Consider the following 27,314-nt stretch of genomic DNA (forward strand, 5'->3'; position numbering starts at 1 on the left):
GGAAGGGTGGGGGACCTGTTTCATATACATATGTAAAGGGAATCTGGGGGTACTGATGGAGGAAATTTGACACTGGTAGTGGTTTGGTATTGGAGCATTGTATGCCTAAACTTTATTATGGAAATATTTGTAAATTATGGTGCCTAAATGAAAAAAATTATTGGTAAAAAGAAAAAAATTTCCCAATTTAGAGGCTTGGGTCTATCTGAAGTTCCCAGAAGCTGAGAATGGTCATTCCAAACCAAGTATTTCAAGATAAAGGAAAAATTCACTTAATCATATGCCATACATCTTTTTTTTTTTAATGTAGGAGTACTGCTATTTATTCAGCCACTGATTAGGCTGATTGTATTGGGAATTAACTCCACCTTAGTTTTTTTTTTCCATTTTTTATCATGGTCATGGTCATGGTCCTCCCGTTGTTCATGGATTTGCTCGAGCGGGCCCAGTAACGTCTCCATCATGAGACTTGTTGTTACTGTGTTTTGGCATATCGAATACGTCACGGGGAGCTTGTCAGGCTCTGCCATGCAGGCAAGATACTTTCGGTAGCTTGCCGGGCTCTCCGAGAGGGGCGGAGGAATCGAACTCGGGTCAGCCATGTTGGCCGCTTGTAAGGCAAATGCCCTACCGCTGTTCTACTTTTTATAATTTTATTTATTGAATCACCTTGAGAGCAGTTACAAAGCTTTCGGGTCTAAGTCTCAGTTATACAATGAAACACCTGTACCTTCACCAATGCCCATTCTCCACCACCAAAACCCCCAGTATACCCCCATTCCACACCCTCCCTACCTGCAGGGCAGATGATTTCCAAATTACTCTCTCTCTTTACTTTGATTACATTCAATATTTTGACACCAGACCCCTCATTATTACTTGGGATTTTACCTCAACACTTAGATCTGCTGAAAAGATAACAGTAGACAATTTGTTTTCTATTGCTGGTTATGAATAACATATGATGTCGCGTGGCTGAAGTAGTGCCTACGATTTTGAAATTCCAAAATTTTAACAATTAATCTTTGCCAAAACCTGCTGGGTTCTGAGATTTGTTCCTGAGTCTCTGAGATCATGGCCGTTAAGCAGCTTGATCAGGAGCCAGAGAGACAATTTGTGGGTGGTACTCAGGGTCTCCTTGGGGTGGGGAGGAAAGGGCCGGCTCCACCCCCATACCATGAGGCCCAAAATGTCTCGTCACTGCAGGCCCAAACCTGACTGTCCAATGGCCTGTGGTGGATGGCGGCCACCAATTCATCAAGGGGGAGCAGGCGGAGGGACAGCACCCTTTCCCCCCTGGGGTGGCCTGCCTACAGTAACCTACTGCACGGTCTGGATGCATTTCAGCCAAAAGACGCTGGGTTTCGAGATCTGTGTCTGAGTCTCTGGGATCATGGTCATTAAGCAGCTTGATCAGGAGCCAGAGAGCCTGTTAGTTTGCGTCGACAGGGTGTCTCGTTGGGGTGGGGAGGAAAGGGCCGGCTTCACCCCCATTCTGTGAGGCCCCACATGTCTCGTCACTGTGGGCCCAAACCTGACTGTCCAGTGGCCCCTGGAGGATGACTGCCACCAGGCCACCAGGGGAACAGGCCAAGGCACAAAACCCATTCCCACCTGGGGTGGCCTGGTGCTGGTAACCTACTGCAAGGACCGGACACATTTCTGCCAAAAGCCATTGGGTTTCGAGATTTGTTTGTGAGTCTCTGGGATCATGGCCGTTAAGTAGTTCGATCAGGAACCAGAGGTGTCATGCCTCCAATTATATAGATGAGCTGCAGGTAGTTTGTGGGTGTGTCTCCCACATACCTAACTTTTGGCCGTTTACTTTCTTGGTAAACTTTGCCCCAAGTTTCTGGGGTCTGACCAAAGGCACAGCAGCACTTTTGGGGTATCTGGAAGTCTGATGGCACCATGAGGCTGCTGATACACTTACCTCACAGGTACAGATTGACCTGCTGGTGGCACCATACCCCCATATGCCATACATCTTCATATTAACTTGAGAATATATTATTGTAGTATTTTATTGCTTCTGATGAGCAATATAGGCTGCTGGCAACACTAATACTCAGTATCTCCAGTGCCCTGGGCACTGCAGAACTTGGCATGGCAACATAAACACAGATACTTAGGCCATCTGGAATGAAAGAGATCCGAATATGTTTACTTCTGGAATCCAACAGACACTCTGATTCTTTTCAGACTACTGGGGTTGAAAAGGACTGAATGTCAGTGGAGTTTGCTTTGATAGACAAACCAATACCCTGGGACTTCTTAGGGATACAGGCTCCAATTGTAGGGAGACTTCCCATAACATTTAATGACAGAGCTCAATTATCTAGACAGTCAGAAATCACAATAAATCAAGAAACTATTCTACTCCACTCATTTATCTTTGAGAAAGGTGAATCCCTCTACTTCAGTTTTGCAAGGCAACAATTGTTCAAAGAGAAGAGATAGGTCTGATTTTGTCTAGTGAAATTGCCTCCTAGCCAGTACTGTTCTATAGGTTTCTCAGAGCCAAATTAAACACCAAATGCATTCTTTAAAGGCTAGATGCAAGCTTGGTCAGGAGAGGGAAACTGAAGCCTTGGGAAGAAGAGAGTCTCTCCAGGAAGAGGCAAATCACAGTGACTGAGCAGAATAAGGATTCTTCAGGGAGGAGTGGACTGGCTGAAACTTGAAAATGTCTTCATAGACTCTGGTTGCTAAAAAGATGTAGTAATGGCTGTCCTCTTGTATAGAGAAAAAACTCATTCATACATAAGATCTCCCTTTGGAATTTCCTCTTCTGTTCAGCATGGAACCTGGCTTTTCTTTGGAGGGAGCTACTCTCATGGAATCCAGTGAGAAACCCAGAACTCATGACCAGGTCTCTGGGATTCCAGCGAGGTTCACAGTGACAATGAGGGAAGGATAATCACACTTCCAGGATATCTAATGAGTGTCAACAACTTCGTATCCATGATCTCATTTAAGTTTCTTAAAAGCCTTATATTCTCTTGATTTTATTGGAAGAAACCAAGTTTCTGAGAGGTTAAGTAATTTTCCCAATGTCAAAAAACGATTAAGTGGAAGAGCAGGACTACAAAACCAGGCATAATTCCAAAGGCATGCTGCTCCTTCTTGACTCTTTCCATTTACAAAGCATTAGGAGCAAGACAACTCTTTCCAAGTGCTTAAAAGACCAGTTTGAGGTAATGGCTTAATTTATGAACATGTATATATTTAATGTTAATAGATAAGGACATTTTTATCTCAAGAAAAAGGAGAAAATTTGCTACAATGAGTTTCCAGTATCTCCCCCTAGCCACCCTTACTCTTCTGCAGTATGCCAGAGTGTCATTCCCATTGCATTTCTTCACTGGACTATTTCTCTTTCATCAGATAGTCTTGAATTCATTACAGTATTTTTGTATGGGTGGATGTCATTAACAGAAATTCACTTTTGTCAGCTGAAGCCCACCTTACATATTTACATGCAATGTCTTTAGTAAGACCTGTGTTTCCTGTGAGTGGATGAGAATTCAGAATGATGACCACACCCAAGGAAACACTGTATTCTAATGAGCATAAGCATGAATCTGCTATGCTATGGTTACCATATCATATCAGATACTGAGCAAATGAGTAAAATTCCCTGGATTTACTTGTATGGCATTAGATTACTTGGTGTTGTTAATGATCAGGGGACAAAATAAGCTTCTGAAAAGCTGCGCAAATCTTCTATCTCTAGTCTTAGGAGTCTTTGTTAGTGTCCTCCCCACCCTAACGAGACCCCAAGTCATCACCCATGAACAGCCTCTCAGGCTCCTGATCAAACTGCTTAACAGCCATAATCCCAGAGACTCAGAAACAAATCTCGAAACCCAGCGGCTTTTGGCAGAAATGCATCCAGACCCTGCAGCAGGTTACTGTCGCTGGGCCACCCCAGGGGGGAAAGGGTGTTGTTCCTCCGCCTGCTCCCTCTTGGCGGCTCGGTGGCCATCATCCTCCAGAGGTCACTGGACAGTCAGGTCTGGGTCTGCAGTGACAAAATTTGTTGGGCCTCACAGGATAGGGGTGGAGCCGATCCTGGTCTCCCTGTCCCAATGAGATCCCAAGTCATCGTCCATAAATGGCCTCTCTGGCTCCTGATCAAGCGATCAACGGCCATGATTCCAGAGACTCAGGAGCAAATCTCGAAATCCAGTGGCTTTTGGAAGAAATCCCTCCAGACTTAAATGTTAAAATTTCGGAATTTCAAAATCACATGGACCTACTGCAGCCATGTGACATCATATGTTATTCAGAACCAGCAATAGAACACAAATTGTCTACTGTTGCCTTTTCAGCAGATCTGAGTGTTGGGGTAAAATCTCAAATAATAAGGTGCGTCTGGTGTCGAAATAGTGAATGTGATCAAAGTAGAGATAGAGTAATGTGGAAATCATCTGCCCCACAGGTAAGGGGAGGGTGCGGGATGGGGGTATACTGGGGTTTTTGGTGGTGGAGAATGGGCACTGGTGAACGTATCGGTGTTTCATTGTATGACTGAGACTTAGACCCGAAAGCTTTGTAACTGCTCTCACAGTGATTCAATAAATAAAATTATAAAAAATAAAAAAAGTAAGGTGGAGTTCATGCCCAATTCAATCACCTAATCAGTGGCTGAATAAATAGGAGTACTCCTACATAAAAAAAGAGTCTTTGTTAGTGATGAGTGTGGGTTCGACAAATCTGCTTTCCTAGTCTTCAGAGGAGGCAGGGCCAGAGGGAAGAGGGGCATACCGTGCACTCCTGGAATGATCTATTGTTAGGCAGATGTTCAAGTTCTATGCCAGATGGCAGCCTTTTGGGATGCTCAATGAGTGGGCTCTTTGCATCCTGAGTCATTGATGCATTCACTCCACACATTTTCCAAAGAAACACACTAAGTGCTCCATGCAGTGCTGCAAAGTCTGAAAACAACTGACTGAAAATTTCCCTTTAGAATGATTACTTTCTCTTTGAAAGGATGGTCCAATCAACTCCATCCCAGAGTCTTAAAATCCAGTCCCCACACTAAATTGTCTACATGAGCCGTCTGAGATTCAGAGAATGTGCTTGAGTTATGGTGATGAGCAGCAATCAACAGACAGGAGAATTACTGACTTTCCTAAGGGAATCCTGTTTTTTCCCTGGTAGGTTCAATGCTATCAAACCCAGGTGATGAGGATGTATATCAGCATAATGACATACTTCACAAATCACAGCCAGAGAGAGCTTTAAGATATGCTGACCTAAACTAACAGCTCTCACTCTATGGCCAGAGACTCAATGTGTCCACATTGTGTGGCTCTAAGAGCTAAGAAGGGAAGATCCTCTCCCCAACTCCCATGAAGATGGAATGACTGCTGGTTGAGTTGGGATTAGAAAGAAACAAGAAGGCTTTACTCCAAACCATTAACCTGTCATTTTCCATCTGCTTTTGCTTGAATTATGCCATCCTTGAGAAATGCAAAACATGAACAGAGCTTAGCACAAATTATATAGAAATATGTAAACAAAACAAATTTTTCTATTTCTAACATTTTTTAAATGTTAAATTGAGTTAAAATATTTAGACAGCCCACCAATATTTATACAAATACAAATGTAAATATAAATACATATATATATATATGTACATATTTCACCAGGACCTGAGATAGCAAGTTTTGCCTGGAAGCAATGGGAACAAGGAAAATATGATAGGTTTTGGTGTTTCCTACTACAAAAGGAAATACATTGGTTTGTGCTGTAGAGACAAACATTTTTCTCAAACAGGGTTTAAGAAAGATTGTGTGTCATGGTTTTTTAAGAAAGAGGCAGCGATTCCTTCTCTATTCCAGCTGCCTTTCCCCTATGCTTATGAGGCAGGCTTCCAGCTATGAAACAATCTTCCTGTATCTACTATCCTTAGGTATCAGCCTCATGTTATGTTGTTTTATACTCCACAAATGAGTGCAGTCCTATATCTATCTCTCTCTCTTTCTGACTCATTTCACTTAGCATGATACTCTCCAAGAAAATGATGGCTTGAGGAACCAGTCAGGATGGGAGATGTGTGCAGAAAGTAGACAAAGAACCAAACATGATAACCTCTCATTGTCTATATTGCAAACCATAATGCCCAAAAGTAGAGAAAGGGTATGGGGAATATTGTCTGCCATGGAGGCAGGGGGAGGGTATATTGGGAAAGGGGGGTATATTGGGGATATAGGTGGTGGGGAATGTGCAATGGTGGAGGGATGAGTGTTTGATCATTGTGTGACTATAACCCAAACATGAAAGCTTGTAACTATCTCACAGTGATTCAATAAAATTTAAAAAAAAAGAAAAAAAAGAAAGAGGCAGCACACTGCTTACGTAAGAAACACAATGTCTTCAATTATAGTTTAGCAAAAGATACAGATCAGATATTCTGTGGACAGGAGATAACAGAGGTAGAGTTCTCATTTTGGTGTGAAAACCCAATGAAAAAGTTCTTTGCATTTTCATCCAGGCAAAAGTCAACCTTTAGTAGCCCAGGTCATGGGCAAGCTGAGGAAAAGCATCAATGTTTATCTTAAAAAATGGAAGTTTGAGATATTAAGAAATTAGCATCTTTGTATGTTGAGTATAGATCCAGATATTTTTTATAAAGTGTTTCAGGAAGCAATATGCTGCATTGACAAGATGATGACTTTATGGGGCTGGAGCAATAGCACAGTGGGTAGGACGTTTGCCTTGCATGCGGCTGACCCATGTTCTATTCCCAACATCCCATATGGTCCCAGAAGCACTTCCAGGAGTAATTCCTGCGCGCAAAGCCAGGATTGACCCCTGAGCATTACCAGGTGTTACCCAAAAAGCAAAAAATAAAAAGAAAAAAAAAGCTGATGACTTTATAGCCTGAACTTGATCCATAGTCAGTGTGACTGTGAGTAAAATACTTAAACATCTTTGTGCCTCCAGTTTCTACATATGAGAGACCAAGTGTACAAAAGACATTTAGCCCACTGCTAAGTAAATAAATTCCAGTTTTCTTTCTCTTTCACTATTTGTCCATATAATCTGAAAAATTGTCTGCCTTAAGATGGAGCAGATATAGACACAGAGTTCAATAAGTTAAGTGATCTGCACTAGATCATGGAGCTAGAAGGGTTAGAGCAGGATTTAAAAGATCACTTCAGATCTGACGCCCTTACCACTTAACTGGATCATTTCAACAGAAAGTGACCATTTCAACTTGAACAATTTGAGACTCAATCAGGCCTAATAAAAGAAGAAACGTTGAGAGCAAGGTACTCACCTGACCAAAGGTGAAGTCCATCAAAACCGTAGGAGTACAGGTCATCACCAACACCATTGCCTCCCCATCCTTCTCCACCGCCAGGGTAGGGAGCATAGCCTGAAGAGGAGGCCCAGCCCACTCGAAGATGTGTGGGTTCTGCTGTCAGGAAGGAGTCTACTTGGTCGATAATCAGCTCGAAGTACCACTTCCTGTACTGTGCCGAGCCCTCAGCCACTCCCAAAAAGATGTTTGGCCGTATACTGAAATTAAAGATGGCACAGGTAGCATCGACAGACTCATCAGAACTCAAAAGCAAGTAGAACCAGACAATAGGTTCTGCCCTCCCATGCCCAAAGACCAAGAGTAAAAGCCAATTTGAGGTTTTTCTAATGCTCTAAAATAGAGAAAGCTTGAGTTTTTGACATTTGATTAAGTTCTTAGTGGGAGGTTGTCAAGACAACATAAATTTCATTACAGGCATCAAAGATGTATCTTTAAACACTCCTTTCAAGGCAATAAGAGCTATGGGGAGCCCATTGTGGGTAAAGATGCCGAAATGTCATATAGAGTTGCATGATTATCAACCCTCTTTTAAACTAAAGAAATGACTCATGATCCATTTTTCTGGTAAGTGACTTTAAACAACCCATGTTCACCACCACAGTTTTTCACCCAAGCATTATTAGGAACAATGGCCTCTGGGAAACATTAAGAAGCTCACTATGAGACATAAACCTCAGAAGGAAACATTTGGCATGTAGACTCTAAAAATGAAAAAAGATAATTCAAAGAAACAGTAAAATATAGACTGCAGGGTTTTGGGTAGAATTGTGAGGGATTGGGAAGGGGGAAAATCTCTAAGATGAATAAAGTATGAGAGTATAATTTAATAACATAGTATGATAATTGATAACACTATTAAAGAAGTGAAATTTGCTAAGAGTAGAAATAAAATATTCTCATTGGAAAAAGGTAAAATATGTGAATAGAATGCATTAATTGAGTGAATTATTTGACAATGCATATGTATATATTCATCACCTTGTACATTTTGGATACTTTTTTAATTTTATGTGTAAATTATACTTCAGCAAAGCAAAACTAAAAATGAACCAAAATGCCTGAAAATAATGGGGATGGGAAAGAAGTTATTATTAGGCAAACCCATTAGGGATTAGAGGTTTTGATATATTCAACAAACCACTTGAAGTATTTCTGATTGGGCACATTTTGAGATTTACCATTCTGGACCATGCCTGATTCTGAATAGGTTTGAAAAACAAGATACTGAGAGAAAAATCCCTGTGGAAGCTGAAGTTTGTGGGCTGCTCCACACTTTTTGAAGGGAGTGGGCCAAGGAAGAAAGCTGCTGAAGTTGTTCATATATCTCACATATGGGCACATGTATGGACCAGCAGGTTAGGGTTCTGCTTGGGTCTATATCCTTCATCCTGACCTTTACTGATAATCCTGGGGTAAATGGACATTTGCTAGAGGTCACAAGAAAACTCAGTATTAGCAATGGGCAGTAATTTTTATTAAAATGGTTTTAGAAAGAAGAGGGTTTAATATGTGTTATGAAGAAGGCACAAGATCTGCATTAGTATTTAAAATACATTACCATGTTGGAGGAGAGGATAGTGGATGAACTGGGGGAGGAGCAGATGATATAATGATGGAAGGAAGTGGACATATTGGTGGAGGGTGTGTGTGGTGCTGGAACAGTATGTGTATGAGATCCTATCACGAACAGTATTGTAAATCATGATGCTTAAGTAAAACTAAAAAATAAAATATGGCATGGGAAAATTAGATGGGAGGGAACCAAGATGACCCCAAAGGAGCAGTTCTGTGAATGCTCCTGTGACTTCAACACAAAGAACTCATGAAAAGTAGGGGCTGGAGAGATAATACAGCAGGTAGTGTGCTTAGCTTGAATGCAGCCAATCCAAATTCGGTCTCCTAAACATAGACAGGAATGATTCCTGAATGTAGAGCCAGAAGTAAACCTTGAGAACCACTGGGTGTGGACCACAATCAACAAACAAACAAAACAAATAAACAAATGAACACAAAAGAACTCATCAAAAGTGAACAGAGCAGGCTGAAACAATAGTAAAGAGAGTAGGACACTTTTTTACATGCAGCCTATCTCAGTTTAATCCCTGGCATTCCATTTGGTCCCCCAAGCCCCACAATGGTGATCCCTGACTGCAGAACCAAGTGTCATTCACAAAACATGAAAAAAGAAACAGAGCACAGCATCCCATGATGAGTCTTGCTAAGATTTGTTGAAGAAAACAGTCATCATTTCAGGGAGGCTCAAGTCTATACAACATGGAATTGCAGGTATTCAGAGCTAAGCAGAACTTTCCTTAGGGTGGAAGAGGAGGAGAAACAGAGACTGAAAGAGAAAAGGGACTGGCAAGTTGGTACCGTATTTGAAAGCCCAGGCTAGGGAAGGAAGAAGCTGAGAACAAAAACACTTAAAAGCAACCATTTTATGCAGGCACTCATGAAATCAGAAGCAGACTTAAGGTCATATCAAGCCCTATACAGAGAGCTATTGGTCTCACAGGAGCAAGGAGCAGCCATTCCAAATGACACACATGCAACAGGGCTAGTCTTGGCTGTACCCCACAGGTTTCCTTCCTGGTCTGATACAGCCCGGCCCAACCCCACGGGCTTGGGCATTTCACAGAACTCAGTTTTATACTGGCACTCATGAGTTGTAGAATCTCAAAACTTACTAAATGCAGCAAAAGGGTGATAAAGCCATACTTGCCTCAGACTGGGAGGAGCCATTCTGAAGGGGAGCTCTGCTAGGCAGGAGTCACAGCCACAGTTCAATCCCAAAACATTCAGTTTTAACCCCATACCTACAAGCATTGGCTACCCCGGGGCTTCTTGTCTGATTAACAGTTTCAGCTCCAGCTACCAGATTTCAGATATCACATAATCTGATAACCCTGTAGGAGGATCCAGTTCAGGGCGAAAAAAATGCCCCCAACTTAGACCAGATCTAAGTTGGTGGATTCTGATCTCAAAAGATCAAGAAAGGCTGTTTTGTACCTTCACTCACAGTGTCAGAAAGATCTGGATGTAAAAAACAATAGTAAGAGACAAACACCCAAGGTCAGTAGAAACAAGGGCGAGGAGGATTGGTCCATGGTAGGAAGTCTGCTTCAAGGGCTGGAGAGAGGGCAGGTGGGATAGAGAAGGGACCATTATGACAACGATGGCTGGAAAGCATTGCTCTGGGTGGGAGATGTGAAAGTAGGTAAAGGACCAAATATGATGGCCTCTCAATATTGCAAACAATGTCACTGTCACTGTCCTCTTGTTGTTTATCGATTTGCTCAAGCGGGCCCAGTAATGTCTCCATTGGAGACTTTTGTTGTTACTGTGTTTGGCATATCGAATACATCACGGGTAGCTTGCCAGGCTCTGCCATGCGGGTGAGATACTCTCGGTAGCTTGCCGGGCTCTCCGAGAGGGGCAGAGGAATCGAACTCAGGTCAGCCATGTTGGCTGCATGCAAGGCAAACACCCTACCACTGTGCTATCACTCCAGCCCATTGCAAACAATACGATTGTCCAAAAGAACAGAGGGAGAGACAAAGAAGAAAAGTGCCGCCATAGAGGCAGGCTGGGAAAGGGGAAGTGGGGAGTGATACTGGGGAAATTGACGGTGGGAAAGACACTGCTGGAGAGACAATACGGGTATTAGAACATGGTATGACTGAAACCCAATCATAAGTGCTTTGTAACTGTATCTTATGGTGATTCAATAAAATAAAAATAAAAAATAAAAATAAAAATGTGAGAAAACTACTTAAAGGAGAAAAAGAAGTGAGGATTTGGAATGGGCAGTACCCAAAACAGACAGAATGCAGTTCCCCTCTGGCCAAAGCTAGGAACAGCTGTTCTGGAGAAAGATATGGGGAGCTGCCATCCCAGAGGTTGGAATAAAAAGCAGTCACCCTGGAAATGAGCCCTGCCATAAGGCCATAGTTTGAGCAGCCATCCCTAAACTGGTATTGACAAATGGAAAATTCCTCTGTAGCAATGAAGATCAGCTTGCTGAACAGCTGTGACTGGGGACACGGAAACACAATCACCAGTTGCTGCCCAAGTCACTTGGACTGTGATGCCACATCAACTGAATATACCAGTAACTATGAATCCTGGGCAAGAGCTCAGGTCAGCTAGGTCTTGATACCATAACAACTATAGTATGTCACACAGTTGCTCTTGGCATTCAGGTGCACACAAATCAGAGCCATAGAAACAAGTACTATTTTTCAATAATTTAATAAACTCTTACAGGACTGCTGTCACTGCCAGTACTAGATAGTAGTCATATGAATTAGTCTGATATTGTGAACGTGACCACCTGGAATTCAGAACTCCACCCTTCACTCTCATGAAGTACCAGGAATAGGAAAAAGTAAAACCAAAAAAAAGAAGAAAAGAAAAGAAAAGAAAGGAATTCAGCCATTTAAGTGGCTAGGAACAGAAGCCCAGGAAAGTCTTTAATAACACTGGAATCTTCAGTGCTGAGGATAACTTCAGAACAAATCCTCTCAATGTTCACTGAACTAAAAAAAATTGGAAGAGATATTCAATAAACTCAGAGAAAGATTAATTAAAAAGGTGAAAGAACTCATTCAAAAATAAATGAAGGAACTAATGAATATAGTAGCAGGGCCAAGTAGCAGAATAGAAGTGAAAAACCCAATCAACAACATGAAGGAAAGGGCACAGATCATCAATAAAGAAGAGGTAATAGATTTTAAAAGAATGAAGGAAATTTGAGACACTTATTGGGCAACATGCAGGAGGAAGAACCTCCAAATTAGAGGAATTCCAGAGGAAGGGGAAAAAGGAAAAGGAAGAATGGCTAGTGGTAGGGATAATATTCGAGGAGATTTGAATTTGTACACTGATTCAGTAGATCCAAAGAGTATCATAAAACTCTTGATGGCCTCAACAGAACACCACCAAGACATATACTCAAAATGAGGGTGTGGGGAGAGAAAGAGAGAGACAGAGACAGAGACACAGTCTTTAAGGCAGCAAGAGAGCAGCAAATCTCAAATACAAAGAAAACATAAAAGTCACATAAGATTGTTTAAATGAAATTCTATAAGAAAAAAGAATGGAAATACATCTGTATATAAAAATATACACAGATGAGCCATCAGAGACCACTAAATTCACTTAGAAACAAAATCAAATACAGTAGAGTAGAAGGCTATAAAATTAATACAAAATTAATATGTTGAATGTCTATATGCAAGTAATGAAATAGGAGAGAATTAAAGAAGACAGAATCATTTGAAAGAGTGTCACAAAATATCAGTATCTAGAAGTCAACTTAAATGATGTGAAAAACAAACATGAAAAACGATGTCACTATTGAAAGAAATAGAAGAGGACACCAGGAAACATAAAAGTAATGTGGTAATGTGGTAAAAATTACCACACTACCCAAAGCATTATACATACTCTATGCAATCCCCACTAACAGTCTGATGACATTCTTTGATGAATTATAACAAACTATACTAAAATTTGTATGGAATCATGAAACTCTCTGAATAGCCAAAATAACTGAGGAAAAAGATAGGAGACATATCAACTCTTGACTTAAATTATACTATAAAGCAATAAATAAAACTATGCTACTGGAATCAAGGTATACTCTGAAATCAACAGAATAGAACTGGCAACCTAGTGATGAACTCTCAGATTTATGAACTTATCATTTATGATAAGTGAATTGTGTGCATGAAGTGAAACAAGGAATGTTTCTTCAACAAGTGGTGCTGGGGAAATTGGAAAGATGCAAAAAATAAAACTGGATTCTTCTTTCTCATGAGAGAAAAAAGTTAAATCAAAGTGGATTAAGACCTCAATATTAGATAGGAATTCAGAAAGTACACTGAGGAAAACACAGGAAGAACACTCTAGAATATGAACCTCAGAGATATTTTCAATGATTTGAGGCCACTGTTACAGAAAAAAAAGAAACTGTTTTTGTAGGGAATTAAAAGATACTTGAACTGAATAAATACACCACTGAGTGGGAGAAAATATCTATACATAATACACGAATAAGAATAGCTTATATTGGAAACAACCAATATTGACTGACTGTGCTTAAAAGAAACACTCATTCGTTATTGTTGGAAATGCCTGGTTCAGCCATTATGAAAAAAAAATATAGAGTTTTCTCAAAAAAGTTTGAAAAAAGTTTGAAAAACACTTCTCAGCATTACTGAAAGAACAAGAAAAACATCAATTAAAAAATATGCATACATATATTCACTGTTTTTAGTTATTACAGTAGCCAGGAAAGGGAAACAATCCAAATATTCAATTACAAATAAATGCATAAAGAAGTTGTAGTATTTATATATGTTTGCATGTATTATATATGTGTGTATATACACACAAACATATATATACACATACATACATATATACATACAATGGAATACTATGCAGCAATAAGAAAAGATGAAATCTTGCCCTCTGATGTAACTTGAACGGAACTGGAGGACATTATAAATATTAAGTGAAATAAGTCAGAGAAAGACCAAATATCAGACAATTTCACTCATATGTTGTATATAGAAAAATATTAAAAGGTCAGATGATATTAAATGATGACAAACTCTTGGCCTTGTATTACAAAACTGCAATTACCAAGGGTAGGGGCAGTGGCATAGGAAAAGGAAAAGATAGACTAGATATAATTCAAGAGCAATTGTGGAGGGTCTTGGACAAATTAGTGTTGGTGAGAAGTGGATTAACTATAAACATCAAAGCTATAAATGTTAATAATATTGTAACCATGCTGTTTGAGTTATAATAATAAAATATATAGCATGATAAACTTCTTCAAGTTAAATTTGTCAGTCCTCAGGTGGCACATGTCCCTCTACCCTTGGGTGGAAAATTTGAGAACTGCTAGTGGGGTTGGAGGACAGGACTTGAGGAAGTATGGCAATTGCCTGGTCTTGTCTCAATTGCCTACATCACATGGAAAAGAGGTGTGGAAGTTTGGAATTGAGATCAGCCTCTTCCTTTCCTGCTGGAGACAGGGTGGATTGGTAGAGCAGTGGTGATCTTACCTGGTCACATCATTAATCAGCCGTGTCTGCAGGAGCAGGTTTCTCCGGGGCAACAAGTTGTCACAGATGAGATTCTGGTTGGCTCTCACAGCAACCCCATTGCACAAGCACAGGGAACACAGTACATCCAGAACCTGCAGTAGGACATACCCCATCAAAACTTAGCACTGCAGGACATGATGGGCAGGACCTGATGGGCATGTAACACAATGGAAGGAAGTATAACTTGGGCAGAGGGTAGTGCTTGAGCACAGGTGTACATGTTAATGTTAGTACAGGAAGTCTTGGGGAAAAGAAGCAGTGCCTCATGTTATTATTATTATTGAATACTCTATCATTTATCAGACAGTCAGTGAATCTTTGATGACTTGATAGGTGGTGAACAATGTGACTGTGAAAATTCTTTTTTGAGGTAAGACAGTGACTTATGACAAACCACAGCACCAGATAGAATCATTCACAGTAATGCCACAGGGTAGAAACTAATGAAGATTTTTGAAACTATATTTTCCCCAGGCCCACAGGGCAGGAAAACTAACGAAGAACTTCACATTCTAATCTTTCCAGCCTCTGCTGGCCTTTAACACCCAAGTTCCCTCCTTCCCCTGCAACTCTGATAAACTTTAGCTTCTAAGAATAAGATGCTGAACTGAGACCCACATCACAGCCTGAACCTACGAATAGAAAACTTTAAAAACCCACTAAAGGACTACTATCTTGGCAAACAAAGGTTATTGCCTGCAGGTTTGGAATTTCACACTCAAGTGTGCACTTGAAGAAAGGATTCAGCTTTTTTTTGTTGTTTGTATATTGGATCACACCCGGCGATGCTCAGGGGTTACTCTTGGCTCTGTACTCAGGAATCACTCCTGGAAGTGCTCGGGGGACCATATGGGATGCTGGGAATCGAACCTGGGTTGGCCGCATGCAAGGCAAACATCCTACCCACTGTGCTATTGCTCCAGCCCCAGGAAATCAGCTTTTATGTGCCCCAACTCTGCTGTGGGTGATTATTCCTGTGCTTATAGATAAGAACCCACTAGTTGTGAAGATTTCCCACTGACAGAAGGACTTGTTCTTGGTCAGGGATGCCTATGTTCTCTCAGCAAACCTAGCGATGTCCCAGACTTGGTCACTTCTTGAGGAAGTGAAGGTTGGGCTTCCTTCTAGGTTATCTGCCTTAGTCTTGTGCCCCTTCTCTCTAAACTGTGTTTATATCACCTGTGGCTCCTGTTATATTCAAGTAGTTATTTTAGCCATTAAGACTTTAGATTACCCTCCCATAATGAGCTGGGATAAGGGGCAGATGAGACTCTGGAACATCAAATTTGGGCAGCACGATCTCCTGGAAAGGCATGTGAACAGAGGAGAGGGGGTAGCAGATGCTGAATGTCTCCAGCAGCTTCCACTTCACCTTGACTGCCCTTTGCACCAAGACCAGTAGGTTCTATGACCTCTCATGAAAAACACTTGAATTTCCATTTGGTTAAATCTCTGGATATAACCAACTTAGGAATTCTCATATGGAAAGGAGTGTTGGTAGGACTGATTCTTATCTTGGAGTTTCTTGCTATGACATTGTCAAAACTCATTGAGATGCTCTTGTATTCTTGGATACCAATATTCAAAAGATTTTACTGCTCCATTACTTCCTATGGAAGTATAAAAAGTGCACAGAGCCTTACAGAGCCCAGGTGGTGTTCAAATCTGTAAGAACCATCATTAAGTTGTTCTTCAAGGCTTTTCAGCTGCCTGGCAAGTGGGAAGAGTCCTGGACTTCTCCACCGCCTCTGGTCTTTTCCATCTCATTGTGCTGCATTCTCTTTTTCATTCAGATTTGTGTTTTTGTCATAGCAGAGCAATATGTGCTGGGCCAGGAACCACTCAACTCTCCTTCAGGGAGGGATGTGCAAACAAGAGTTGATTTATAGTGTCAAGGGCGGGAGTAGGCTGTATAGACAGGGAGGGAGCAGCCACATTTCAGCCTTTCAAAGTTGCCACTGCAGACTCGTGGCTTAGTGGGGTTGGATGTCTTTAGGTTGTGGACGGCATTTTTATTCATGATTCTCACCTGCCAATTTTCCACCTGGCTCTCTAAATGCCAATTTCATTCCAGATGAATACAAAGCAGCTATGAGATAAGCAGAGAAGAACTGCACATGTAGGTCTACGGAGGATTCCTATCATTATCACTCCATGAAATATATCAACCTTGGAACTGGAAATCTGGAGGATAATTTCTTATCCCAAGAAGAGGCATAAATGGCCAAGAAACTAAATACTTATCATCTGGCTCATTATATATTTCATAAATGGCCAAGAAACTAAATACTTATCATCTGGCTCATTATATATTTCCTCCATTTTGCCTTCCAGTGAGGGATGCAGGAAGCTCCATAGCATAGCCAGAAGGAAAACAGTGCTTGATTCACGTAGAATAGGAACAGCAAAGAGAAAAAAGACTGTGAAGGGCACAGAGTCCAATGGAGTAATCCTACCTATAAATAGATGTCTGAAAGAATAAGTGCTTACATTATTCTAGGTGTTGTTTGAGTAGACATTGCTTCTTTGGGGGAGATGGAGGCGTTTCCTTTTATAAATACATCTAGTATGTTTTCTTAAGACTTAAGGCTGTGCAGCTAGGGCCAGTCCTCCAGCTGAGTGTCTGGGTGTCATCTGTATGCAGTGACCCAAAGGTAAGAACAGGCACTGCTGATTGGTCACCAGATTTCTTCTTTTCTCTGTAGTTTGTCTCTTTTTTTTTGGTTTGTTTTTGGCAGGGGTTGTGGGGGTGGGGGTGGGGGAGTTACACCTGGAGATGCTCAGGGTTTATTCCTGACTGCTCACGGATCATTTCTGAGGGACTTGGAGGACCATATGTGGTCAGGTGAAGCCATGCGCCAGGCAATTGCCCTACCCGAGGTACTATGTAGCATGCACTGAGACTATATTGCCCAGCTTCTTCACAGTGATGCAGGTTCACTTGACCAAACGCTTGCCAGTAGAAAGTAGCTGAATGCAGTGAAAGCTGGCTTGCAGGCTGGCCCTACAACCCTCTGACATGGTGCTCTGTGAGCTTTCTCCTGCCAGCTGAAGTGGTTCAGGGATGACAGAGCTCCAAGGTCTCCTTACTCCCATTGGGAAATAGTAGCACGGGGATCACTGAGGAACCGACTAGAAACAAGCTCAGAACAACTCTCCAGCCACCTCTGTTCCCCAACTTTCCAGATCAAAGCCTTCATTTTTCATAGGGTCCTGTTGAAATTCTTAAGTATGTCACAGTCTGTAATTTCCTGTCCTACATGACTGAGGAGTTGAGAGAAGGAATCTGCCTCTAAGGAACCTTACAGAGGCCTCTCCCTGACAGGAGCTGGACATGACAAAAGCAAACTTGATTTTCCAGGGAAATCTGAGGCCACTGGTTATAGAGTTTGGCTCTTTTCACGTCTTCCTTTTACCAATTTTCCTGACAAATTTGGTGCAGTTGCTTTCTTTCTGACTGGGGTCAATATCACCACTGATTCTACATATTCTACAAGACCCTTTCCCTTTTGCTTTTGTTATCACTTAACTCTACTCCAAACATGCGCAACAGTGGGAATACCCCTTTCAACATAATAACTACTCTATACCCATGGAAACAACACTTGACTTTTCTATTTCACTTTGTCCTCACTTTTGGTTATAAAAAAAAGTTAGTAAAATGGTAGCTGTACCTTTTCTGAATTTTTTTCATCAAGCCTTATATTGGAAAAGTGAATGCTTTATAGCCTCTGAGGAACAGATTTTGTTCTCCCTGTGGTGAGCACTGGATGGTGGGGAATATTTTTCTATTATCTTGGCTGCCCAGGAGATCAGAGTCAATTGTATGGAGCTATTGTAATAACTGTGCAGAATTAATAACTTGCTCACCTATCTTCTTTTCAACCTAGGATTGCCCTTCGCTTCTGGTTTATACTTTTGCAGGGACAATGATATTATTATTTTGCCATGAATTTTTCTCATTGTGACTCAAAATCCTTGTGAAACAAAGAAGTAATAAAAACATTTATCTGTGACAACATCAGGCAGATCTGGAGAAAAATAGCTTAGGAAGCAAGTAAATGGGGCATATTTTATTTTTATCATTAGAAAATTGTCTCCATGGAAAAATTAGAGTGACTGTTCTAATTCTTAAGAATTTATTCATTTGGGGGCTGGAGAGATAATCAAAGGGGTTAAGAAGCTTGCTTGCGTGTGACAAACCTCATTGAAATCTCTGGTACTGCACATCCCTGTCCCCTGAGCACTGGTAAGGGTAATTCTTGAACCAGGAATAGCCCTGCTATTGAGCAACTGCTGAGTATGGCCCCCAAACTAAACAATTGTTCATTATACCATACAACAAAAAATCAGAGTTACTAACATAGCAAGTGTGTTTCTGGCCACTTAAGTTATCTATTGAATGAGAGAATTCTGGTTCATATCTGTGAATTTCCATCCATTCACATGAGAACAGAGGGGATGTCTGACTCCACTCAGTCATTCTTCTTTTATTCTCTTACTATACGCTAAACAGAAATGTATGAAATGTCTGCAAATAACATACAAACTTAGTACTATTAACATTAAAAAATTATGCCTGCTCAGGACAGAATCTGCCATTGTGAGAGAAAAATGGGCATGGAAATAACAACCTTGAATGACTCTAACATACAATAGAGTACAGCTTAAACTATTTCAGGAGAAAATACCACATTCAGCTAGAGTCAGCAAAAGCTTCAAGGAGAAAGCATCATTTGAACCAAATTACTAGGCCTCAGTTTTCTCACCTTTGAATTGGGAAGAGTAATAATAAGCCTTTTATATGACCCAGTGATTCCACTCCTTGACATCTCTCTTAAGAACAAAGTAACATTAACTTGAAAAGATGTATCTACCTGTGCTCACTAAAGTAATATTTATAATAGCCAACATCTGGAAACACAATGTCCAATAACAGAAGAGTAGGCAAAGAAATTGTGATATATACACAACAGGATACTACTCAGTGATAAGCAATCTTCCGATTTATGTAATTCTGATGGTACTGCATTTAGCATAGTAATTTGAATCTGAATACATGCTGAATTATCTTATTCAGGTGTGGTAAGAGAATAGCAAAGCCTGGGTACAGACAGTATCTAACAGTAACAAACCCTTGGATTTTGACTACAGAACTAACACTTGCCAAGTGATGGAGGTAGAGGACTAGAAATAAGGAAAGAAGAAGCAGACTAGAAGCAGTATGAGGACAATAGTAGAGGGTCTTGGGAATTTGGTAATGGTGTAGATACAAAAATTTTGTGCACTAAAAGTATAAATGTTAACACTATTGAAACCATATTACTTTGATGATAATGAAAAACAATGATGGGGGCTGGAACAATAGCACAATGGGTAGGGCATTTGTCTTGCATGTGGCCGAACCGGATTTGATTCCCAGCATCCCATATGGTTCCCTGAGCACTGCCAGTGGTAAATGCTGAATTCAGAGGCAGGAGTAACCACTGAGCATCCCTGGGTGTGACCCCCCAAAAAATGATGATAAACTTGTCACCAGGCAACATGTTTAAGTGACACATCATTCAGTGCTTTGTGGCTTTTGCTGGAAATAAGCCACAACAAAATTATTAAGTAAGCACATTATATGCATCAAGATCCTAAAGAAGCTAGGGGAATAATGACATAAGAAACCTTTCTGTTAAGGGCACCTCTTGACAACTGTTTGTAGCTGATGGCTCGCACTCCATGTTACCTAGGTACACATCGGTTACTCTTATTACAATTTGTGGGCAGGAAAGAACATGTTTGAACATAGAGAAGTTGAACGGAAGAGGGAGTCTATGCCTACTTTTGATTTACTACATTTGGGAAAGCAATTATAGACCCTACATAGATCTTTCTTTGCTTTGCCAAGCAATTTCACAGATGCTAAGGACCATGGCTTTTTTCACATCCTGGAATGATATATATCCTCCAAGTAATGCTGCAGAGGCTTGTTCTTCTGGACCCCCTGAGACGTGTCTCAAATGTGCATGCCCCCAAATGATGGTAATCAGAGAGGGCCAGTCACCACGCTGAGTTATCACCACTCTGCAGGAGCCCAGCTGCTGTCCCTTATGTCCAATCATGCCATCTGCTCTTGAAATAAGCCCTCTTAACCTTGGAGTACCTGCCTGTGTCAGTGTTGCGAAGGAGCAGATGTTGATGGGTCAGGAAAATAAAAACCAAACAAATGCATTTTAATAGACCTCTCTAGCAGATCACTGTGTCAGTGCCATCTAATTCCACAAAATGAGAGCTTGAAATGTCTACCTTAAAAATTTGATATTTCATTATTTTTGTGAGGCTGTATCATCTCAATCTTAGAGATAACTGAGGTACCAAGTCACATGTAAGGAAGAGGCATGCAGCTTCTGTCCTCAGATTTTGTCAGAAAGATTCATTTACTTCTTTCTGGTTGGATTCATGGTAAATATGATTTCATTTGGTAATAAATATGTTGACAATACTTTGATAGTTTGATTTTCATGCACCTTCTATGTTTGATTTCTGTGTATCTTCTTTATAAAGTTTGGTATTAGCTACTTTATTACCTAGGGTGAGAGCTAGTCTTACACAACTTTGCATGGAGTGTAATAAAGTGTGTTAAGGTCAAATGATGACGGTGAGCCAGTCTGAGAAAGCTGATGGAAGCTGAGAAAGAACATCCAAAATCTAATGAGCTCTTTAGTTTCTAGGCAAGGAAGGCTCTTTCACTACTTCATTTCTCCAAGGTATTTTGGCTTTATTTTAAAAATAAAAGCCAAGAAATAGTAGCTCTCATGATCTAGATACCATACACTGATTAGTAAGCAGCAGGGAGGGAAAAGTCAGGTCAAATAAGTCATAGTTTGGGTTCTTGTTTCAATTCCCTACCTTGTGATTCCGCCCATGCTTGTCCAACAGGGAGATTATGGACTTGATGTGACCCTCTGCAATTAAATTTAAGGCTTCTGGGCTTTCAATCAGAATGCAGTGCAAAACTTCCAAGATACCTAGAGGGAAGCCACAAAATATCAGTTGGAATCAAGTACCCTGCAGAACTGTACATAATTTCAAATCCCAAGAGTGATTTGACCATCCCAAGGGGGAAAATACGATTTAAAAAATCTATTAAATATTTCTAGTCAGAAGAATGCTGCTCCTAGCTCTGGTAGATTCCAGGAGTCTCTGGGGGCCAGACTGTCTCTTAGAGTGGAGTTTCATTCAGCACAAACCCCACCTACCTCTCCCTAGACAAAGACAGGGAGAAATTCTATGGTGAAATGATAGAGGAACAGCTGTAAAGCAGAATTCTTAATGTGATAAAAAACCAAGCAATTCTAAATTCAAAAATAGAAAACCAGATGCCATTTACTATAAATGCTACAGGCCATTAAAGTAATTTAGAAAATCCTCGAGTGTTCCTTGAATCAGAATTTTCCTAGGAACCACCCCAGACATTATTTTAATTTTAGGTATCACTCAAACTAATAGCTCACTAAATAAAGGCAATTAGTCTTTCCCCCCTTTACCTCACACACTGGATGGTTTTCCATGTTTATCAGATATATAAGAAATGCTTCCTGTATTGCTTTGGCCCCGCACATGCAAGGGCACCAGCATGGGATGTAGTTGGCCAATATTTCACGCTTTCCCTTCTTTTTTTCCCCAGGGGTAGGAGGAAAAAAGGCACTTGATTTTGCTTTTATTTAGATTTACATAAATTGCCCCGAAATGTAATCTGGCCCACGTGAGGAGGCACTGAAGAAAATAAAGGGGCTTGAAGACAAATGTAGGTGGCTGGTCCTCAGGGTTTGCTTCTCTGTTCTGTTTGTTTTAGTTCCTATCCACCATCACACAATGAAAAGGAGGCCTCAAAATTTTTCCACTTCCAGGGAGGCAGAGTGGGGGGGGGTGGGGAGAACTCTACATGTCAGTTTCACTCATCCTGAGCAATGGACCCACGGAGCCTCATAGGATGGCCATTTTTAATAACAATGCTCTTGGCTCAGTTCTAAGTCTTAGCAAGAAGGGAGCATGATAGGACTGGACTGGTGCTGAAGATAGGGGTAAAGATCACCATTTCCTCTTATCACACTTCATCCTTCATCCCTGTTCTAAACAAAGGGTTCACATCCAGAGAAGGTTAAGGAATCCAGAGAATAAAAGCATCAGTTAGAAGAAGGCCAGGCCTCCTGAGTGAGAGGCAATTTAAGAACCTAGGGGGTAAACATGAAGACAAAGAAGTGAAAAATGAAACAAAAATGGGGAGATTGTTGATGTCTGGGCTAGAGTTGTTAAAGCAAGTTACAGGATATGCCAGAAGATTCCTGACTGTTTCTTCTTGCTGAAGTAATTATTTGAAGAGTATGATCTAGTAGGAAAAAGAGGAATTGCCATGATTCAACATTGTTTGATAACAGAAAGGACAAGCTCACCAATGCTCCAGTGATGTTTCTGATCCATTCTTACCTGAGGAAGATTCGAGTCTGTCCAATTTGCTGATTAACCAATCAAGGTTATTGGAGAACTGAGCACAATTGTTTCTATTTCCTCGAATGAGAGCAGCTGCAAGCAAGGACACATTTGGTAATGGGAGTAAAGGGGCATGAAATCAGGAAAGCTCTTAAAACTTCACCTACAAAGCAGCTAAAAGGAATGAGTGACAGTTTTCCCATACCTCACATACCTCACCATCTGAAAAATTTCTGTCCTTATATTTCACTATATCACTGTCATCCCGTTGTTCATCGATTTACTCGACCAGGCTCCAGTAACGTCTCCATTCGCCCCAGCCCTGAAATTTTAGCAGCCTCTCCTTACTCATCTTATATTGGAGGCTATTTCGGGGTCAGGGGAATGAGACCCATTATTGTTACTATTTTTGACATATTGAATACACCACGGGTAGCTTGCCAGGCTCTGCCGTGTGGGCAGGATATTCTCAGTAGTTTACCGGGCTCTCGAGAGGTATGTGTATATATTTCTCTCTATGATTTGTTGCCTACCATTTGAACCCCATCAAATATGGTGTGGTAATTATGAAAAATGGGTAGAAAGTGTCTTATGATGTGTCCAGGAATATGTTCACTCATTTGTCCCTATATTCAGAAGGGTGAAAATCCAGCATTCACTCAACTATTTCCAAAGAACGTACATCAATGTCTACTTGCTGGAAACCAGACAGTGTGAAGACAACAGCTTATTCCCCGTCTTCATGAAATAGGAGAGTCAATACACATAAAGTAAGAGGTCTCTGGGTAGTAATAAAAAATATCTGTTTGGTCACTAGATTAAAAATCTATTTCTTGCAACATATTCTTAAATATAAATATTTGCTTTTCAGTAACAAAGGGAGTCTAACAAACACAGCTGGAAATACTGCTTTAGCTTAAAAGTAATAATCAAAAGTGGCATTCTCAGATACCTGGAACACATCAGTCTGTGACAGCAGTTCCCAAAGTGCTATGCTGAGACAGGAATGTCAGTGTCACCAAGAACCTGTTAGTGGTGCCAATTCTGTCTTATCTCAGAGCCACCAACTGAAAACTCTAGGATCAAGGGTCATACATCTGGGTTTTAATCAAATCACCAGCAGGTCTGAAGTCAACCTGTGTTTGAAAGTCATTAGTAGATGCTTTTGCAAAGGGAGAAAATATGATAGCATTGGATTTTTCACCCAACTGGACCAGGTAACTTTCTCTCCGTAGGTAAATACTGTAAATGTGATGCTGGACTAAGTTTCCATCCAGAGTGGATTCACTTTGGATTTCTCTGAGTGCCCCTCTAGCCTGCTCAACTTTCTCAGAGTATCTAATGGGGCAAAGGTTTCTGAGCTTATAATGCTGCCTCACCACCATGTAAAAATGGCTGATACCATCATCTTAAAAAGGTCAACACTGTCTTCTGCTTCCTTCCAGAGACTCCTGACCCGGGTCTTGTGGTGGCATGGCACAAATTAAACCCAGAAGACACCAGAAGGTCACCACCTTCTCAGAAGAAAGTCTTTACATCACTGCCTTCTTTGCACCAAAATGTAAAAAAAAGGAGTAGGCCAACAAAGGCAATAAAGGAAGGACAAACTAATTCTGTAAACACAGGTTATAGGTTGTAGCTGTGCAGGTGACAGCTTTGCAGAAGTCTAAAGGTGGATATCCCTATAAATTTGTTCTAGTCTGACTCATTTTTAACTTTGTATTATTAGGAGGGTGCCCTAGCAGCCCTTGGGAACAGAAGGCCTTTCTTGGTGATTTTGATGTGGCAGTGAGCACTTGATGGCTCAGTGACCAAGCCCAGGGATGGGGTGCTCAGAGGACACTAGAGCCATATGGGGTGCCAAGCAGTGCACTCAGGGTGTATGCAGTTATGTGGTATGGTGTCAGGTACTCAATCCCTTTCAGTTATCTCCCCAGTCTTTGTTTCTTTATTTTATAGACAAGGAAATATGGTTCTGAGAAGGCAACCTCAAGGCAGTTCTGGCCTAAGGAAGCACTCTGTATCTAGATGCTACTAACTTCCTGCTCTTACAATAAGATACACCAGTTGCCAGAATGAAGGTTGGGCTACAATCACAGCTTGCCAGATGACGTTCAAAGGGAGGAGGTCATATGGTTCCTTAGGGATGCTCTGAGAAACCTCCCCACAGTTCACCCTTGGAAATGCCCCCCCGCCCCCCACACACACCCAGTGCACCAGTGCAGAGAGAATCCTCACCCAGCAATTTATACAGGAGGCTGAGAACTTCTTTCCAAGCCATGCTGCTTTCTTCTCTTGCGATCCCTGCAAAGTGTGTGACACTGTTGTAGACGTTCAAGCGATCAATGCAATTTAACACGAGAGCCAACATTCCCTGCAAATGAGGGGGGCAGAAGTTAACACTCCAGGCTGAGATGCCGTCAGCAGCCTTTCCCTCCCAGGACCTCCCTCTGCAAACCCCCCCCCCCCCCCCCCCCCGCCCGCCGCCAACCCCCAAAACTGAGGATGCTGATACGCAAACAACTCTTCCAGGAGCCAGTTCAGGTTATATGTTTATTTATTTATTTTTTGCCTAACAACAAAATATGCAGGTTTTTATGCCTCTGGGACCTAAATAGCATCCATTTCAAGAATGAGTCAGCAGTGTTCTCTGACGGGCATGTCCCATGTGTTTAACTCAAACCAAGGACAGATTGAGGAAAAAGGAGCGTGAATGAATCTTTACGCCCGCTCTGCGTCTGGTGTGAAATGATTCTGACTCACCCCGAAACAGCCCTGGCGAGAGTGTATGTTTTTATCTGAAATCTCAAGTTAGTTCAAGAAATTCCATTCAGATGCACAAGACAAGGAGGCTTGCCCGTTCTTCCCTTCCCCCTCCCCCTGCAAAAATCAAACCACAGGATTTAAAGATAATCCAGCCAACAAAGAACTTTAAATTACTTTTCCACAAAATTTATAATATTATGCCAGCAGCAGAAAACCATCTTGGCCTGGGTGTTAGTAATGAGGAGGCAGGTGATGTCACGGGGTTTCAAAAGCTTCTAAGGCCCACACAGAAGGTCCTTAGAGCTATAGTTAACTGAGGTGGGAACACTGGGCAGAGATGAATCTTTAATCCACACGACTAACTTAGGAAACACCCAAAGGTCAAGCATTGGCGCAGCAAATGAGGGTGGAATATGATTGTCAATGGTAGAAATGGAGGGGGAATTTGAAGGGAAACTAGGAATCTAGTTAAATACAGGGACCTGGACTGGGAAAACTCTTCCTTTGTCAGGAGGGATGGTGGCTTCCCTTTGATCCCTTCACCTGTACCCTGGCTGAAGGAAGTTGTCATCTAAGAGGAAGAATATGGAGCCATCAGCAACACACCAGAGAGCCATCAAGAATAAATAACATCAGGCACACGAAAACTAGTTTACAGAACAGAGTTCACATGGTTGGGGGGGCGGGGGAGGTGGGTTATGAGCTCCAAGACAATGGTGGATGGAACTGGACATGCTGGTGGAGACTGTGATGCTAGAATGTTATATGTATGAAACCCTGTCGTTAACAGCAAAACACCCATAGTGCCTAGAGTGTTAACAAAAAATGAAGATGAAGAGGAGGAGGAGGAGGAGGAGGAGGAGGAGAAAATTAAGAAGAAGGAGAATATGAAGAAGACAAAGGAGAAGAAGGAGAAGGAGGAGGAGGAGAAGAAGAAGGAGGGGAGGAGGAAAGGAAGGAAGAAAAAGAAAGGAAGGAAGGAAGGAAGGAAGAGAGAAAGAAAGAAAGAAAGAAAGAGAAAGAAAGAAAGAAAGAAAGAAAGAAAGAAAGAAAGAAAGAAAGAAGTGGAATATTAGGCATTAAGGAACACTGGAACCATGGACATAGTGGAACATTTAAGACAGACCAGTGAAGGACATGGGACACTGAGGGAGAAAGCCATCAAGAAACCAGTGTGGACAAAGATTTTAGAGGAACTGGGGGACCCAAAACTACCCGCTTAAAGATGTTAAGAATTCTATTATCACAGTCTCAACAAAACTGAGAACATGAGATCTAAAGCTGCAACCACAGAAACTTTGTATTGTGCCTGTCAAGTTGACAGGTGGAGAAGGGGTGTGGTTTCGGGCGGGGCGGGATACGGGAGCACTGGTGGAGGGAAGCTGGTATTGGTGGTGGGATTGGTGTTGAAATACTGTATGCCTAAAACTCAACTATCAATGCCTTGTAAAACACAGTTCTTTAATGTAAAAATATGAGAAAAAAAGAGTTCTATCATCAATGTCTGGAATCTTTTTTACATATAATACTAATTTTATTTTACATACAATACTTCAAGCACCCACACCGAGAATTACTCCAGTTTTGCCATGACCATGTCCTATTAGTGC

The 27,314-nt window shown here is 41.3% G+C and overlaps 1 protein-coding gene across 5 annotated transcripts in view; it reads right to left on the bottom strand.

The window, feature by feature from the left end:
* The window catches only part of RYR3 (ryanodine receptor 3), a 631,292-nt gene that overhangs the window by 281,533 nt on the left and 322,445 nt on the right, over positions 1 to 27,314 (bottom strand). For all 5 annotated transcript variants that reach the window (XM_056134221.1, XM_056134222.1, XM_056134220.1 and 2 more), the window contains 5 exons: positions 25,177 to 25,312; positions 22,936 to 23,031; positions 21,358 to 21,476; positions 14,419 to 14,552; positions 7,295 to 7,536 (listed from right to left, as the gene is read on the bottom strand). In XM_056134221.1, coding sequence (XP_055990196.1) covers positions 7,295 to 7,536; positions 14,419 to 14,552; positions 21,358 to 21,476; positions 22,936 to 23,031; positions 25,177 to 25,312 — 727 coding nt within the window. The remainder of the gene's footprint in view (positions 1 to 7,294; positions 7,537 to 14,418; positions 14,553 to 21,357; positions 21,477 to 22,935; positions 23,032 to 25,176; positions 25,313 to 27,314) is intronic.

The sequence above is a fragment of the Sorex fumeus genome, unplaced genomic scaffold (genome assembly GCF_029834395.1).
Source record: "Sorex fumeus unplaced genomic scaffold, SorFum_2.1 ptg000098l, whole genome shotgun sequence".
Classification (NCBI taxonomy): domain Eukaryota; kingdom Metazoa; phylum Chordata; class Mammalia; order Eulipotyphla; family Soricidae; genus Sorex; species Sorex fumeus.